The sequence below is a fragment of the Convolutriloba macropyga genome, chromosome 14 (genome assembly GCF_964194025.1).
Source record: "Convolutriloba macropyga chromosome 14, txConMacr16.3, whole genome shotgun sequence".
NCBI classification, from domain to species: domain Eukaryota; kingdom Metazoa; phylum Xenacoelomorpha; order Acoela; family Convolutidae; genus Convolutriloba; species Convolutriloba macropyga.
The window spans coordinates 31541215-31556906 of NC_134481.1; the positions used below are offsets into that span (position 1 = coordinate 31541215).

Consider the following 15692-nt stretch of genomic DNA (forward strand, 5'->3'; position numbering starts at 1 on the left):
GTAAGAGTGAGGGGGTAATTTGTCCAGAGGGGGTAAAATGAGGTAAGAGTTGGGCTGCCAAGGGGGGTAAAATGGTGTATGAGTGAGGAGGTAATTTGTTCAGAGGGGGTAAAATGATGTAAGAGTTGGGCTGCCAAGGGGGGTAAAATGGTGTAAGAGTGAGGGGGTAATTTGTTCAGAGGGGGTAAACGGATGTAAGAGTTGGGCTGCCAAGGGCGGTAAAACGATGTAAGAGTTGGGATGCCAAGGGGGGTAAAATGACGTAAGAGTGGGGCTGCAATGGGAGGATTCTTTAGGAAAAAGCAGCCCAAAACTCTTACTTCTTTTTTGGGCTGCATTGGGCTTTCAAGGGGGGTAAAATGGTGTAAGAGTGAAGGGATAAAAGAAAAATTAACCCCACACTCTTACATCTTTTTTGGTCTGTCAAGGGGGGTAAAATGGTGTAAGAGTGAGGGGGTAAAAGACAAATTACCCCCCAACTCTTACATTGTTTTAACCCCCTTGGCAGCCTAAAAAAGATGTAAGAGTGGGGGTTAATTTGTCTTTTTGCCCCCTCACTCTTACACCATTTTACCCCCCTTGGAAGCCCAATGCAGAAAAAGACGTAAGAGTTTTAAGCTGCATTTTCCCAAAAAATCCTCCCATTGCAGCCCCACTCTTACATCATTTTGGGCGGAAAAATTCAACCCGGGTAAACAAAATATCTCGACGTTCTCTTAAACAAAATATCTTTAAAAACACTTCAGTTTTGTTTATTTCGAATTGTACTAGTATTTCCAAGCTCAATTCAAACTTTTGACATATTTGGTATTTATTAAACAAAGAAACTGATTCCACTTCACTTAAATTTCTCTTTGCTATAATAACCAGATATTAGTTATAATTGCAAAACGAATAGAGATTAACAATGATTCTTCAACTTTTATTGCATGTTTCAATTCTGTTTTCTTTCGGGTTGTTGACTGAAGGCTGTAAGTATATAGTCTAAACGTCTGGATCTGCTCATTTATTATTTTTTTACATTTTTTTCATTATTGTACGAGAATCTGGATCTTTTCTGCTAGCGCCCCCCCCCCCCCCCCGCTTCGTTAGGCACCCCCCATTTATAAATGTGTAAACATATTGTTAAAGTTAAGTAATCTTATACGTAAACTGTGTGAGGATGAGCTCTTACTTAACCATGGCTTCAGGTTGACCATAGCCTGACCAATGTTGGCTGCAATGATGGTACCACGTGAAAGTTTCAGACGCAAAAAAAAGTGGCTATAGTCACCAAAAAAAGAGCAATGCTGCTCATGAAAAGATCAGTCTGAAATGTGGGGAATAATAAGAAAAAGGGCAGCTGAAAACAAGCTACTGTAGGCCTAATGCTGTTCCACTGCGATTACGCAGAAACCACAATTATTATTATTATTATTATTATTATTATTATTATATGAGCAATATGCATTTACTAAAAGCTAGCACAGCTATGGTTTGAAAGTATTACGTATTCAACCGAAATTTGTTGCATATAACGTAAGCATCAATAAAAATTTCTGTATTAGATCATTTTTGGTGTTATTGGCTACAATAAGGGCTTGATTTTTCAAAACTTTTAAAGGAAACTATTCTAAAAGTGCCTTCAATCTAACTAGACACTCTTGTTAAAATGAAATGCAAATATCGTTCTTACAACTCGCGAAAACTTAGATCTTGGGGGGTGCAGATTTATTGGCTATATAAGGCTGGGGGGGGGGGGGCGCTAGCAGAAAAGATCCGAGAATCTTTACCGGAAAAATTTTTGATTTCTACACCTCTCAAAGATTATATCGTATATGTTATATATAAAAGTAAATACATTAGCCACACACACAATCATATATATATATATATATATATATATATAAATGTGTGTGTTTGTATTCCGATGTCACGCTGCTTCTTCTATTACATATTTTTGTTTTGTACGTTAATTAGAGTTCATTCTGTTTGAAGTGTTTTTTTATAAAGAAAGAAAAATAGGTAAAACTTTCTGTTTTGATTTTCCACTAGGTATAGAAGTGGAGGTAAACAAAATAAAATTTATTTCACAACTCTTTGCTTGCAAATTGTTGATTCTTAAGACAAAGTGACTAGAGTGATCCATTTGCTTTGAGAAATTTGCTTTGCACTCTCAAAGGATTTTGGACAAAGGATACTGAATTTCTTTTCCATTCACTTTTTGTATAGTTCTTTGTTTCAATCCTCCACATTTCTAAAAAATTGTTTCAATTTTCTTGTACTTCTTTGTTCGATATTAAATTTTCTTTATGCTATATACGGCTGATTGAAATGTATCCCGATGATTTCAACAAAAAAAAAAACCAACTTCGAATTTTCAAACAGTAGTAGTACAGGGACGCGACTAGTACATAATCTAGGGGGGAACATCCGGGCTTGATGAATGAGAAACTCTTCTTTTTTCCTGTGGGGCAAATTTGCTGATCTATATTGGAGTATGAAATGTACAACAACCAAAACTAAATCTATTATTAAACTAAAACACTATATTACTTTTCACCGGTTTAATACTTCTCCCCACTAAATCATTTCTCCAAACTTGCTTCCCATTGTGATTTTCTCTGTCTTTGAGTACGCTTTAATAATAGTAGAGTTAGGAGGAGCCAAAATCAGTAAAATTTGGGGGTAAATATTTTTTCGTGATGTTCTGAAGCTTTTTCTGTCGTTTTGAATGTAATTAGCCGTATTCAACCAGTTCTTTTGTTTTTGAGACTAGCATGTCAATCAAATTTCTGGTGCTTAAAAAACGTGTTGTCATTTCCTGAATATGTCCTTGAGATAATGGTGGAATAAAAAACCTTTTTGTTTTCAGAAATTATCTGCTTTTTTAATCGCTGTGGTCTCTGCTTTTTTGAAATAAATTCATCTGACAACTGCTGCTTTTTTCATTGAATAAAAAAGTGTTTAACGTAGATCAACAGTACGGCTAAAAATAAATTTAGTTATGAGTCAGGCATCAATTTTATGTCTAACTTAAGATTAAAAAAGTTGTCTATTCATTTTTGAGAACTTTAATTCTTTTTTGAATTTTTCAATATCATTTTTTTGGGTTTCTGCATATCATTTTTCAATGTATCAATTATCTGTTCATTTCAATAGGTTAATTCTCAAATCAAAATCTAGATCAAAATTAAACCAAATAGAGGACCAAACTGAGTTCCAGCGCAAAAGTTACTTACGCAAAATGAATCATAACAAATCAAAACTTTTTTAACATTTTTTTTCTAATTTTCTGAAATTATCAACCATTCTCTTCGTGTTCAATTTATGAATCAGAAAAATGTTCAGTTATTGTCTGCTGAAATAAATTACAAAAAAAATTTAACGTTAAATGGTAAGAAAAACGACAAGTTAAAAAAGAGAATGCGTTGGGAAAAATATAAAATGAGTCGTTTGTTAATATTGGCTAAAATGGATTTCACTTGGGCAGCTCAAGTGAAAATTCAGACCAATTGTGAAACATTTTTATTTATTGAGTTTCTTAGTTCGCTTAAAAATTAAGAGAATATATGTTTGTTTTTTTTCATTTTCTCAAATTTTCTATACAAGTGAATTTTCACAGAAGCAACAGGAATTAATTTTCTAACATACTAGAGTAGTATTATAGTAGTATTATATAAGATTGAACGACAAAATATCAACTTAGAGGGCTGCAAACAACACCAAAATCGTTTGTCTTTTCGAAGGAGATTTTTCATTTGTTTTCAATTTCACGTATTCTAAACCTTACCAATCGCCAAATTGCTCTGCCAATAAAACCAAACAGTAAAAATTGTTTGTGTTTTTGTTGCTCATAAAAAAGCTGGCTCTAACGCTTTGTTCATTTTTGTATCTTTTCACATCTTTTCGATTGTTTTTTTTTCTGTATATCTTCTATCACACAACTCTAGTTTTGTTTTCGCATCTACAAAAAATTCAAATTGCAAATAAATTAAAAGTCTTAATTAACGGTCAATATAACAATTAGGGCAAATAAAAAATATTGAGCAGAAACAACCTTGTTCTTTCTCCATTTTCTCAAAAACCGTTATTTCAGTTGTTTTTGAAAAAAATACTCGTATTTAGCAGTTGATCCAAGGTAAAATTGAATTATTCCTTGTCTTCTAAATAACTTTCTTCTTTTTTCCGGATAAAACTAGAAAATTTAGGCTGGAATTTTTAAAATAGCTTGTTGATTCAGGAACTTAAATAAAACAAATAAAATAAACTTTGTCTGGTCTTCAATTGTTTCTTACTCGGCCATTCTTTTAAGTATTTGCATCAATTTGCAATGTTTGCCTCTACACATCCTCCTCTCTTTAAGATCAGATGTTTATTTGGAAAAAATGTTTGCTCATTCAACTTCTTCCGAGCAAAAATTTTTTTATATTATGTTAAATCGATTAAACACAACTATATTGAGAGTGAATTTTTGTCGCTTACTTTTCCCAACTTGCCTACAAATATAAAAAGAACAAAATCTAACAAGTGAAACATAGTGGAGCGAATTTAAAAAATGTGATCGAGAAAATATTTTTGGTCCTGCTGTTTCAACTGGCAGCGTAAACTACAAATTAGCAACATGCACCTTTTTCCTAGCAAAGAACATTAAAACACACAAAATGCTAAATTTCCATTTAAAATTAGTAAATATAATCAAAATAGTTGAACTTTAAAATCTTCCTGTTAAATTTTTTCCAAAATTATTGAGCTCCAAAAGTTACAAGAGATCATTTTTGGAAAACTTGAAAAAGTTGGAAAGTTTTTAGGTGCAGTTTTTTTCCTCTGTTTTCCCTTTTAATTAAGATTATCTCACAAAACATATAATGGTTGCGAGATTACAACGAGCTTTTCAGTGTTAACATAGACACGTCCTGGCACTTTATTGGATGAAATTTAAAATTCAATGCATATTGTATTTGTTAATTATATCAGTTCAATTTTAAGTTTGGACTTTTTAGCTCAAATTTCTTACTGAGCGACCATGAAAGGTAGAGGTTCTTGCTATCTCTAAGTGCAAATACTTGTCCAATGATTCTGCTCACCATCTTTTCCTGAAAAAAATCTCCACCCATAGTATGATTATAACCTTCCGCAGATTCTTTTAATTTTTATAATAATCAAAACATAATCATTAGAAGGTTATTAGAGTTATTTCCAGAAAAACTGTTTAGCTTATTCGCAGAATGCCACCAGAAGGGGAGCTAGTTTTCCATGAACAGCTGTATTTTAGTCCCACGTGAAAATAATTTTCCATAATTTTAGCCAGATTTTGCTTCATAAATTCAGTAACTTTACAAACAATGTTGATAAAAATTTGAACGTGGGACTAAAAATACAGCTGGGTATGAAAAACTGACCTTTTGTATCTGGATTTCCTCTGTAAGTAAATTCGCCCGTTTGTTTGATAAATAAATATAAGTAGCCCTCCCGTATACATCGATTGGATATAAAAAACAAACAAAACAGCTGATGTAAGTTTGACTAATACTGGCTTCTATAACAAACAGTTTACCATGTAAAATTGCATTTTGCGCTATTGTTTTGTCAACGAATGCATCTAGGTGGGAGCTTAACCCTAAATTAAACAATTTCTCAATTCATACTAACAATTTCAGCTTAAGTGCAATATTCACATTTCATGATTTTTATCTGCAAGCTCTAGAGCACAGCAATTAGTCAACAAATAATTGAGTTCATAATTTTACCGCGAAAACCTACTCTGTTCACACTTGTATAAGTTAACCCTTCTCTGAATTATCAGTTGAACTCGTCCTCTTATACTTTGCAACTTGTAACGGCTGCTCTCCTTGTGTTTCACAAAGAAAGTTTTACACCACCCAGTTCGTTCTGAGTGGTTACAAAATCTGTCCGGATACTTCGTTTATGCAGTTCGCTTTTGTAACTGTATATCCGTTCTGCTGTACATACCGTTGCATTAACTATTCTGTTCGTAATTGTTGGCTAATCTTAGTTTTTTCAACTATCAATTTGAACTGGATTGCTACAGATCACACAATACGGGATCTCTTTATGTATACCAGCTCAATCCGATAGAAAAAACAAATCCAAGACAAAGATATATGTCTAAGACCTGTTTGTGCAAAAATATTTGAATTTAACTTAAGTTGGCTTTTGCTGTTTGTACTCACAAGATGAGAATACCAGAAGTTGGGGTTGTAACAGTTGAATTTCAGCTCGAATAATTCGTAGATACAAGACACAGTAACAGAATTTACTGCTCAAGAATAATATTTTGAAAACAAGACACAGTAACAATTTACTGCTCAAGACAATTTATTTTGCAAAATTTTGCTGAGTTATACTTTTAGCCGTTTTCTGCAGCTGCTACGTTGAGTTCTGTGTGTTGCTTTTGTTATTTCCCCCTTTTCTCTTTTTTTCTCACGTGACAAACTGTAACTAGAACTAGAACTATAACTATTAAATGACTAGGACAACACAAAGTGTTTTGTTTCTATTTTCCCGCCTACGCAAGCTTAGCGGGCTCAGCTCCAACATCGCCGGCCCTGTTTTCCTTCGTGAAAACATCTTCGTCCATTGATAGCACTGTAGCGAGCTTTACTACTGGTCTTTTGTAGTATCCATCTTTCTTTCGAATTTTCGCTGATCGAATCACTCCGTCGGAACCTTCAAAGGTTTCGGTTATTCGACCCATATTGTAATATCCACGTTTGTCACTGTCTTCCACTAACCACACAAGATCACCCTGCTGAAGACTTCTGTCCGTTGTGGTCTGCCATTTCTTACGACTGTTCAACGTTGGCAAGTACTCTTTACGGAATCTGTCCCAGATGAGGTCTGCGTAAGCTTGTGTTTGTCGGAAGAGTTTTCTATGATCAACAAATTGCACTGCACCTGATAGATACGGTAAACAAAGGTTCTTGTTACCAAGTAGGAAATGGTTTGGAGTAATAGCATCAGAACTGACTTGTGTCAGCGGTCTAGCATTCAGCATCTGTTCAACAAGAAACATCGTGGTTGACAGAACATCCTCCGTGACTGATCGATTGCCCAGCACTGCGTACATTGCCTTTTTGCAACTCCTAACCAGTCTTTCTCACACTCCTCCAAAGTGTGGTGCTGCAGGTGGGTTGAACTTCCATCTGATACCTTGTTGAATCAGATGTTCTTCAATTCGCACCTTGTTCCATGCTGCTATATACTCTGCCAGTTCTTTTTCAGCTCCAACGAAGTTTGTCCCGTTATCGCTAATCATTTTGACCGGTTTGCCTCTTCTTGCAATGAATCTCATAATTGCTTTCAGACAACTATCAGTGTTTAGTTTTGGTACAATCTCTATATGTACCGCACGTACAGTAAGGCATGTGAATAGACAGCACCAACGCTTTTCGTTTCTTCGACCAATCTTCACTGTGAATGGTCCGAAATAGTCTACGCCCACATTCGAAAATACTGTTGATGCGACTAATCGTTCTTCAGGTAGATCTGCTATTACTGGTGCCTTTGTCTGGGCTCTTCCCTTTCGACATCTAATGCATTTGTTTTTGATCGATCTCAAAGCATTTCGTATGCCTAGGATCCAGAATTTCTGCTGAACTATGTTTCTGACATGTTCAGTACCTTCGTGATGATTATTCTTATGTTCATTTTGCAAGAATAATTCAACTACATGGTGCTTTCAATGTAATAGTATTGGATGCTTGGTTTCGAAGTTCAGTTGACTTTTACCTATTCTGCCCTGGGCACGAAAAAGTCCTGGCTGGTCAATGAATGGTGAAAACTGGAGGATTTTGCTGTTTTTTGGAATTTCTTTTTCAGCCTTGAGAGATTTCATCTCTTCAGCAAACTGTTCTCGCTGCAGTAGTCTGAAGATGCTTGCTTGTGCACCCTCTCATTCTTCAACAATTAGTGTTTTTGTTGCCGGTTTGTGTTTTATAAATACGCGCTGTACGTATGCCATTGTATTTACTAGTCGATTGAAACTGCTAAATCGTTCCCACTGAATCATCGGCTTCTTCTCTTCAACCTTTACTGAGAAGACCATTTCGTCGTTTTGTTCGTCTGAAGCAAATGTTAAATTCAACTGTTCAGGCCATTCGTTCTCTCGTTGCTTCAACCAGGCCGGCCCAGTGAGCCATTCGCTTCTCTTAAGTTCGTCAACATCGATCGCTCGTGTCCCGATGTCAGCTGGATTGTTAATACCACTCACATGACTCCACTGTGAAACATTAGTTGTGTCCAAAATCTCAGCCACTCTGTTTGCAACAAACACCTGTTGCTTACGGTGGGAGCTATGAATCCATTGCAGAACAGTAGTGGAGTCTGACCAAAAGTTGCAAATGTGAATCTTCCTTTCGTGTTCCTTCACTATCTGTTCTTTAAGTCTCACCGCCATCACTGCTGCTTGTAGTTCCAAGCGTGGTATGGAAAGGTGTCGCATCGGTGCGACTCGGCACTTTCCGATTACAAATGCTAAGTTTGCTGAGTATTCTTTGGGCTTTGAACGTAGGTATACCACAGCGCACATTGTGTCTTCAGATGCGTCGGCAAACACATGAAGTTCCCATTTGTCCTTGGCTGTGCTGAAGTATCTTCTATCAATGCTGGTTTCTGCTACTTCTGGAAGCTGCGCCTTCCACTTCAGAAAATCTTCTTCTTCGTTAGGTTCTACTGAGTTGTCCCAATGTTGTCCATTTTTGGTCCACATGCTCTTCAGGAGTCGTCTCATATGGACACTGAATGGTGCAAACAGTCCAAGAAGATCAAACACTGAAGAAACTAGAGATAAGATCTTATTTTGGGTGATTGGGGTCTCAACTTCTCTGCTTGTACCTCTACAAACCTGTAGACTATCATCGGTAATCGTCCACTGAAGCCCAAGCACCGATGACCCTTCCTGGCTGGGTTCTACTTCAACCTGCTTTGTTTTGCTGATTGATCTTAAGTCCTCTGGGATTGCGTTGGTTACCAAGTCGCTGTTGGTGATCCACTTCTTCAGTTCAAATCCATGTTTTGAGAGAAGAGGTTGCAGTTGTTTGAAAACCTTGATTGCTTCTTCAGGTGTTTCGACTGACTTGATGAAATCGTCCATGTAGAAGTTGTTTTGGATTGTTTTTGCTGCAATTGGGAACTCGTCTTCGTTATCGATCGCTACTCTCTTCAGAGCGTAGTTGGCACATGTTGGTGAACTCTTTGCTCCGAAAACATGACGCTGATACTCGTAAATTTGCACAGGTTCGTTCATTGTTGGTCGCCACAGGAATCTCAATCAACTTTTATCCCGATCAGGAACTTGCACTTGAAGAAACATTGATTCAATATCTGCGGTTAAAGCAATTGGTCCTTCTCGAAATCTGAATATTGTTCCGATCAACCCGTGTAGCAAATCGGGTCCGGCTAACAACTTGTCATTTAGGCATACATCCTTGTATTTTGCTGCAGCGTTGCAAACACGGCGAACTTTACCCGGTTTGTTGGGGTTTAGTACTGGATGGTGTGGCAAATACCATTCCTTTCCGAAAGTGCCTTTGACTTCCGATTTACCAAGGATCTTCACAAATCCCTTTTCCACATCTGTATCAATTGACTGTTGATAAAATTCTTTTAAATTTGGGTCTCTTTGGAATCTTCGCTCCAGTGAGTAGAGCTGACCAAGGGCTGAGCCGTAGTTGTTTGGAAGATTGGGTTCTGGTTGACTCCAGAGCATGCCCACCTCGTACTGCTCGCCTGTAAAGTTTGTCGTGTTCTCTAGAAACTTCTGAGCTTGCTGCACTTTCTTTGATTGACTTACAGCATTTATTTTGGAAGCATAAGTTTCTATGTCCCACCATGATTGAATATTTTCTGACACTTTCACATCTTCTGTGAAGGCAAAATGACAAACATTTTGACTTTTCTTGCCTGTCATGGGACCACTGACTACCCATCCTAATTTTGTTAAGACGGCAAAAGGCTCACTTCGTGTTCCAATCTTATAGTCCAGTGGACGTTGAATTTCGTAGGCATCCTGTCCAAGTATGATGCCTACTTCCATCAGGTGGAATGTTCTGTTAGTGAGAACATTCAGGTGTCTGAATTCGTTCTTCAGTTCCTTGTAGTCATATGTTGTGTTTCCCAACGAGATTGATGGGTGTGCAAACGCTTCAATTGAATGCACCTTTGAATATAGTCCCTTTAATGTGATAGGAACCTTCTCTGTCCTCAAATCTTGCGTCCCGTGTATGCCAGCTATGTTCAAGGTAACGTCCGTGCCTTTGGCTTGTAGTTGATCCTTAACACTTTGATCGATGAATGATACTGTTGAACCACTATCGAGGAAAGCGTAGGTAGTCAACCTGTTACCCCCACTCTGAACCGATACCGGAACTATTTGAAGAAAACTAGTAACTTGGTTACTCTGGTTGATTGTTGCTGCGCTTACGTTAACTGCGTGACTACCCTCGTCCATTTGGTTTTCTGAGTGTAGCAGTCTGTTGTGCTTTTTGGTACATCCATTTATACCGCACGGGTGGACTTTACAATCTTTGATTGCATGCCCTTTCCCCAGACATCCATAACATAAGCGTTCTTTTCTCACTGCTGCAGAGCGATCGGTGACATTCATATTCTTAAATATTGGACAGTTCCATATTTTATGAGTGCCATCCGCTAGTGAACAGTGGTTGTTTTGCGTCTGCTTGGTTTCTTGCAGGTTTGAACTTGCACTGAAGTTCGATGTCTTCGAGAATCGTTTTTCTCTATTTGTGTTGCGTCGATCTTCTTCTTTCTGTTCCCCTTTAAACGATGAAATTCCTTCATGCACGAATGCCATTCGTAATAGCCATTTTTCAAACATGATTAGATCAGGCCAGTCCTCTTCTTTGTCATCGACGTAGAACCACCATTTTTCTTTAAGAACTTGAGGTAGCTTATCAACTGCCATGTACAATGTCGAACTTGATTGCAAATCACCAATATGTTTGTACTCTTTGAGCACGTTCACGAAGTTAGATACAATAACAGAAAAATTTATCAGGCTAGTTGATTCATGAGGTTTCACTTGATTAGCTTTTCGTAGGCTCTCGAGCTGCGCATCTATAATTACATGCGTTCTTCCAAATTTTCTTTCTAAAATGCTCCAGGCAGCACTATAAAACTGTCCAGAATAGCCCATTCCCGAGATTGCAGATTTTGCTTTGCCTGTTAGCAGAGTCTTCAAATGGCTCATTTTCTCTGAGTCGGGAATCATGCGTTTATCTACTGTTGCTATGAACATGCTAGACCACTCAGGCCACTCCAGCGGGTTTCCGTCAAAATTTTTCAACCTCAATTTTGGTAAACTACTGCTTGAATGTCCAGTGTTGTAGTGCCTTCCAGCTATCGGCGATATATCCCGCTCTTCAGCACCTACTGAGCGTTCACGAGAGTTTAGGTACCATGGGTAATGCCTATGCTTATTCCGTTCAGGGTTGACGTCGAAGCGAGCTCTTGGTCGAATTGGTGTTTGCGTGTCGTTCATCGAATTCGCCCACTCCGAGACCTCTCTCCCTTTTGGGGTCCAATTGAAAGGTGACTTGTCACGCGCCTTAGTCGATTGAGAACGTAAGTCATCTTTCTCCAAGGCTGTTTTTTGCAATTGGCGCTCTAGGTCTCGCTCCTTTTGCCGAAGCTGATGTTGCATCTCTAGTTCTTTCATTTGCATTTCTAGCTCCAACCTCTTTCGATCAAATTGTGCTCGTTCGATTTGCAACTTTCTTTCGAATTCATTTTCGAATTCATTCATTCGTTCTTCAACCCGACGTTCCACTGAAGATGTATCCAAAACGATTCGTGTAACCGTATTCGTCGTTGCATAGCTTGTGCTATCATGGTTTTGGTTAAACTCTGGAATTCCAACGTTTTGTTCTATCTGATGCACATTATACGCTGGCGGTTGCTCTCCATTGGCATGAAGAGTTGACTGGCTTTGCTGGCTTGACATGTTTGTCTCTCCGTGGATATACGGTAACCACTCTGCGTTCAAATGTTGAAAGTATTTTTCTGTCTCAAGTTTGCGTTTTAAAGAAATATCTGGGTCTCGGAGAGTCTCAGCTTTCTTATTCACGAGTTTTTGAACGCTGTCGTCCAATTGCAGTATCTGCTGATAAAGAGTCTTGAGCTTGCTTGGTCGATCTTGATTCTTAATGAGCTCAAAACCTTCTTCTGTTTCTCAATCCAGTTGTTTCGCAAGTTGTTGATCTGACGATCCAAAACGCTTTGACTCTGTGACGGAGTCACTTCTTGTGTACTTCGGGACTGCAGCTTGAATCTCTACAGCTCCTTTGTTTGTTTGCTTTAATTGAGTTATGCTTTTCAAAGTTCCTATCTGCTTTGCCTAATTGGCTTCGCGTTGTTGAATTGCTCGTTGAGTTTTGTTCTCGCTCACTTCGACTGTTGGGTTGGACAGCAGTTTATTCCACTGTCCGGGTCGGCGGACCAAATGTAACGGCTGCTCTCCTTGTGTTTCACAAAGAAAGTTTTACACCGCCCAGTTCGTTCAAAGATATATGTCTAAGACCTGTTTGTGCAAAAATATTTGAATTTAACTTAAGTTGGCTTTTGCTGTTTGTACTCACAAGTTGAGAATACCAGAAGTTGGGGTTGTAACAGTTGAATTTCAGCTCGAATAATTCGTAGATACAAGACACAGTAACAGAATTTACTGCTCAAGAATAATATTTTGAAAACAAGACACAGTAACAATTTACTGCTCAGGAATATTTCTATTTCAAGACACAGTAACACGTTATTTACTGCTCAAGACAATTTATTTTGCAAAATTTTTTGAGTTATACTTTTAGCCGTTTTCTGCGGCTGCTACGTTGAGTTCTGTGTGTTGCTTTTGTTATTTCCCCCTTTTCTCTTTTTTCTCACGTGACAAACTGTAACTAGAACTAGAACTATAACTATTAAATGACTAGGACAACAGAAAGTGTTTTGTTTCTATTTTCCCGCCTACGCAAGCTTAGCGAGCTCAGCTCCAACACAACTCGAGTTCAGTCGCGCAATTCTCTTCTCTTCCGCTACTCTAATTCTGAAGCTACTAAAAATAAGATTATCTTGAATTGCTCCGCGAAATCGCAGTGAAATCGCAATCCAAGTACTCAAAAAGCTATTTAAAATCAAAATAGCAGCAAATTCTTCAGATTTAGTATAGTTTTGCTTCTCAATAGTCAGCAAAAATCATAATATTTAATCGTCTAATTACTCCAAACAACCATATCGAACTAAACAATTAAAAGCGAGGAAGAAACTATTTTGGGAATTAGCACTATTTTTTATTCTATTTGGTTCACAAAATAGAGCCAAATGTTTTTTAAAAAAGTTGTATTAGGGGTCAAAAATTGAGAAAATTTTATTGTTAGCTTCATGTGGTCAATACGATTCAGACCTGTACACTTGTTGTGCGGGTGTTCTCCATATCGGAGGTGGGCAGTCGTGCTGCGGTGTGAACAGTTATGACCCATCAACATTCACCTGTTGTGCGGGGGTTCTCAATGTCGGGGGAGGTCAGTCATGCTGCGGTGTGAAGAGTTATGACCCATCAACATTCACCTGTTGTGCTGGGGTTCTCCATATTGGAGGTGGGCAGTCGTGCTGCGGTGTGAACAGTTATGACCCATCAACATTCACCTGTTGTGCGGGGGTTCTCCATATTGGAGGTGGGCAGTCGTGCTGCGGTGTGAATACTTACAATCCGAACATCTACAACTGTTGTGCTGGAATTGTACAAATGAGCCCCTGCTAGAGATATGCGAAGAAATTAATTTTATCTACCCAAGAAATAACTATTATACAATATTAATTGCTTGAGGCTATTTCTAGTTATGTCGAAATGGCATTTTTAGGAACAAAAAACAAAGAAACAAAGTCTTAGAAGAGTTTTAATAATCAAGTTATGTTACATACGAATTGTACGATTTCCTTGAAAACATATAAAATATCATACATGATTTCTTGTAATTCATACAGGAATCATCATTCCGCCGCATAGGTATACCCAAATCGTCATGAGCAATTTTGTCCGATCTGTGTATCGCCTCTCTTGTTCGTTTTTCCTATGTTAACACATTGAAAATGCAATAATTTTGCGAAAATTAGAAATGTTAGCAAAAACAGGGAAAATTGAAGGGAATTGCGCTACCCGCGTTGGCAAAAGGGTCCAAATTATAACAGCAAATTTGAGATACAAGCAGTGATTCCTATTTTTCGCGCGCTACGTATCACGAAATCAGCTCGATTTATGTATCTCTTCTTCGCATGCAAGAAAATTCTAATTCACACTGAATGTAACTGAGTTTCGTACTGAATGCATGTAATCCGCAAATAAGCTTAATTTAATGTGCGTTTATTAATTGAAAGGAATTAAGTGAATATAAATTGTTTACAGGAATTTTACATTCATTAGTTTACATACCTTAGATTACCATATAGGGCTCAATTTTATCACAATGTTTTTATTTGATGCAAGTGGTAGGTCGGAAAATGGAATTGACATCACCCAAAACCTTTTTTTAGGGATTTTTCAGAAAATTTTAAAATAAATTTTTTTCTGAAAATTTCCAGTTTCTTTGCAGGGTGATGAAAAATGAAAATAGCATCAGCTGATATTTTCGATTGTCGCCTCACTATTTCTTCATGGTTTTTCAGGCTTTTTTGTATTCAAGCATCATTCTGAGATAATTTTATTAAAATTTGACAGTTTGCTTATTATATTAAATTTTGCTTCAGTTTGAAAATTTTTTTATTGCTATATGGTTCAATAGACTATTTCATCAAAAAAACATAGCCATTAGGTAATCTTTTTAATCTAAAAACTGAAGGTTTGTCCTGCATCAACTTAATAACTCCTCTCAGTTGTCTATAAAAAGATAAGATTGGACAGAAAAAAATCGGTAAAAAATCAGATGAGAAAAAATTCATGATTTTTCTCTCGATAAATTCGATTCAGTAGATGATTTGCATTTGAACTCAGCAAATTTTTACACTGAGTTTGTTCAATATTTTTGCGTCTATTTACAGGTTTACAGGTGTCTTCTTTTTTTGTCTCTCCCTCAATTCTGCGAGTGTTTTGGATGTCTATATTTTTTTTCTAAAAAAATCCCTCCATTGCTTGACAGCATTTCTGTGTGTTTTTACAGGTTTTCAAGGGTCTATTAGTTTTTGAATTTAAAATTTTTTGCACATTTTTAAAGGTTTATAGGTGTTTATTGATTTCTTAGCCTCTATTTACAGGTTTACAGGAGTCTATCTGCTGCAGTGTATCTGCTGCAATGATACTGGAAAATAAGGTTATCTCACATATGAAAGGACTTTCACTAAAAAACAACAAAAGCCAAATCTCTAAGCAAATATATATTTTATCGTCATTAATTGTATCTTAAAATCGCTTCAAAAGCTTCAAATCACTTTTGTTTGCTCAATTATTAAAGCTTTGAATTACTTTTGCATGCTCACAAGCGCGGTTTTAATAAAGCTCTATTGCGAAATGGAGACAATTTTGTTACAAAAAATAGATACCTAAAACGAGTGGAAACGTGCTACAAGAGTTGTCATCGGTTTTTACAATTTTAAGGTATCTCAATTTTGCAAAAAAGGCGTAACCTCTTTTTCGAAAAATAAGATGCAAAGCTTGTTACTAGTTTCATTCATTTTATGTATTTATTTTTCGC

At 37.1% G+C, this 15692-nt stretch overlaps 1 protein-coding gene across 1 annotated transcript; it reads left to right on the plus strand.

Moving 5' to 3' along the window:
• The first annotated feature begins 858 nt into the window (after positions 1-858).
• LOC142353311 (uncharacterized) lies at positions 859-13973 on the plus strand. Its single transcript, XM_075405543.1, has 2 exons — positions 859-971; positions 13386-13973. Exons 1-2 carry the CDS (start codon positions 908-910, stop codon positions 13766-13768), a joined length of 447 nt encoding a protein of 148 aa, XP_075261658.1. The 5' UTR covers positions 859-907; the 3' UTR covers positions 13769-13973.
• The last annotated feature ends 1719 nt before the right edge of the window (positions 13974-15692 follow it).

What these genes read in the sequence shown, in the direction of transcription:
- LOC142353311 (XM_075405543.1), top strand. Translation starts at nt 908, where the DNA reads ATGATTCTTCAACTTTTATTGCATGTTTCAATTCTGTTTTCTTTCGGG. An exon ending in CGGGTTGTTGACTGAAGGCT is followed by an intron (nt 972 to 13,385) that starts GTAAGTATATAG and finishes TTTTATTGTTAG; the next exon opens with CTTCATGTGGTCAATACGAT.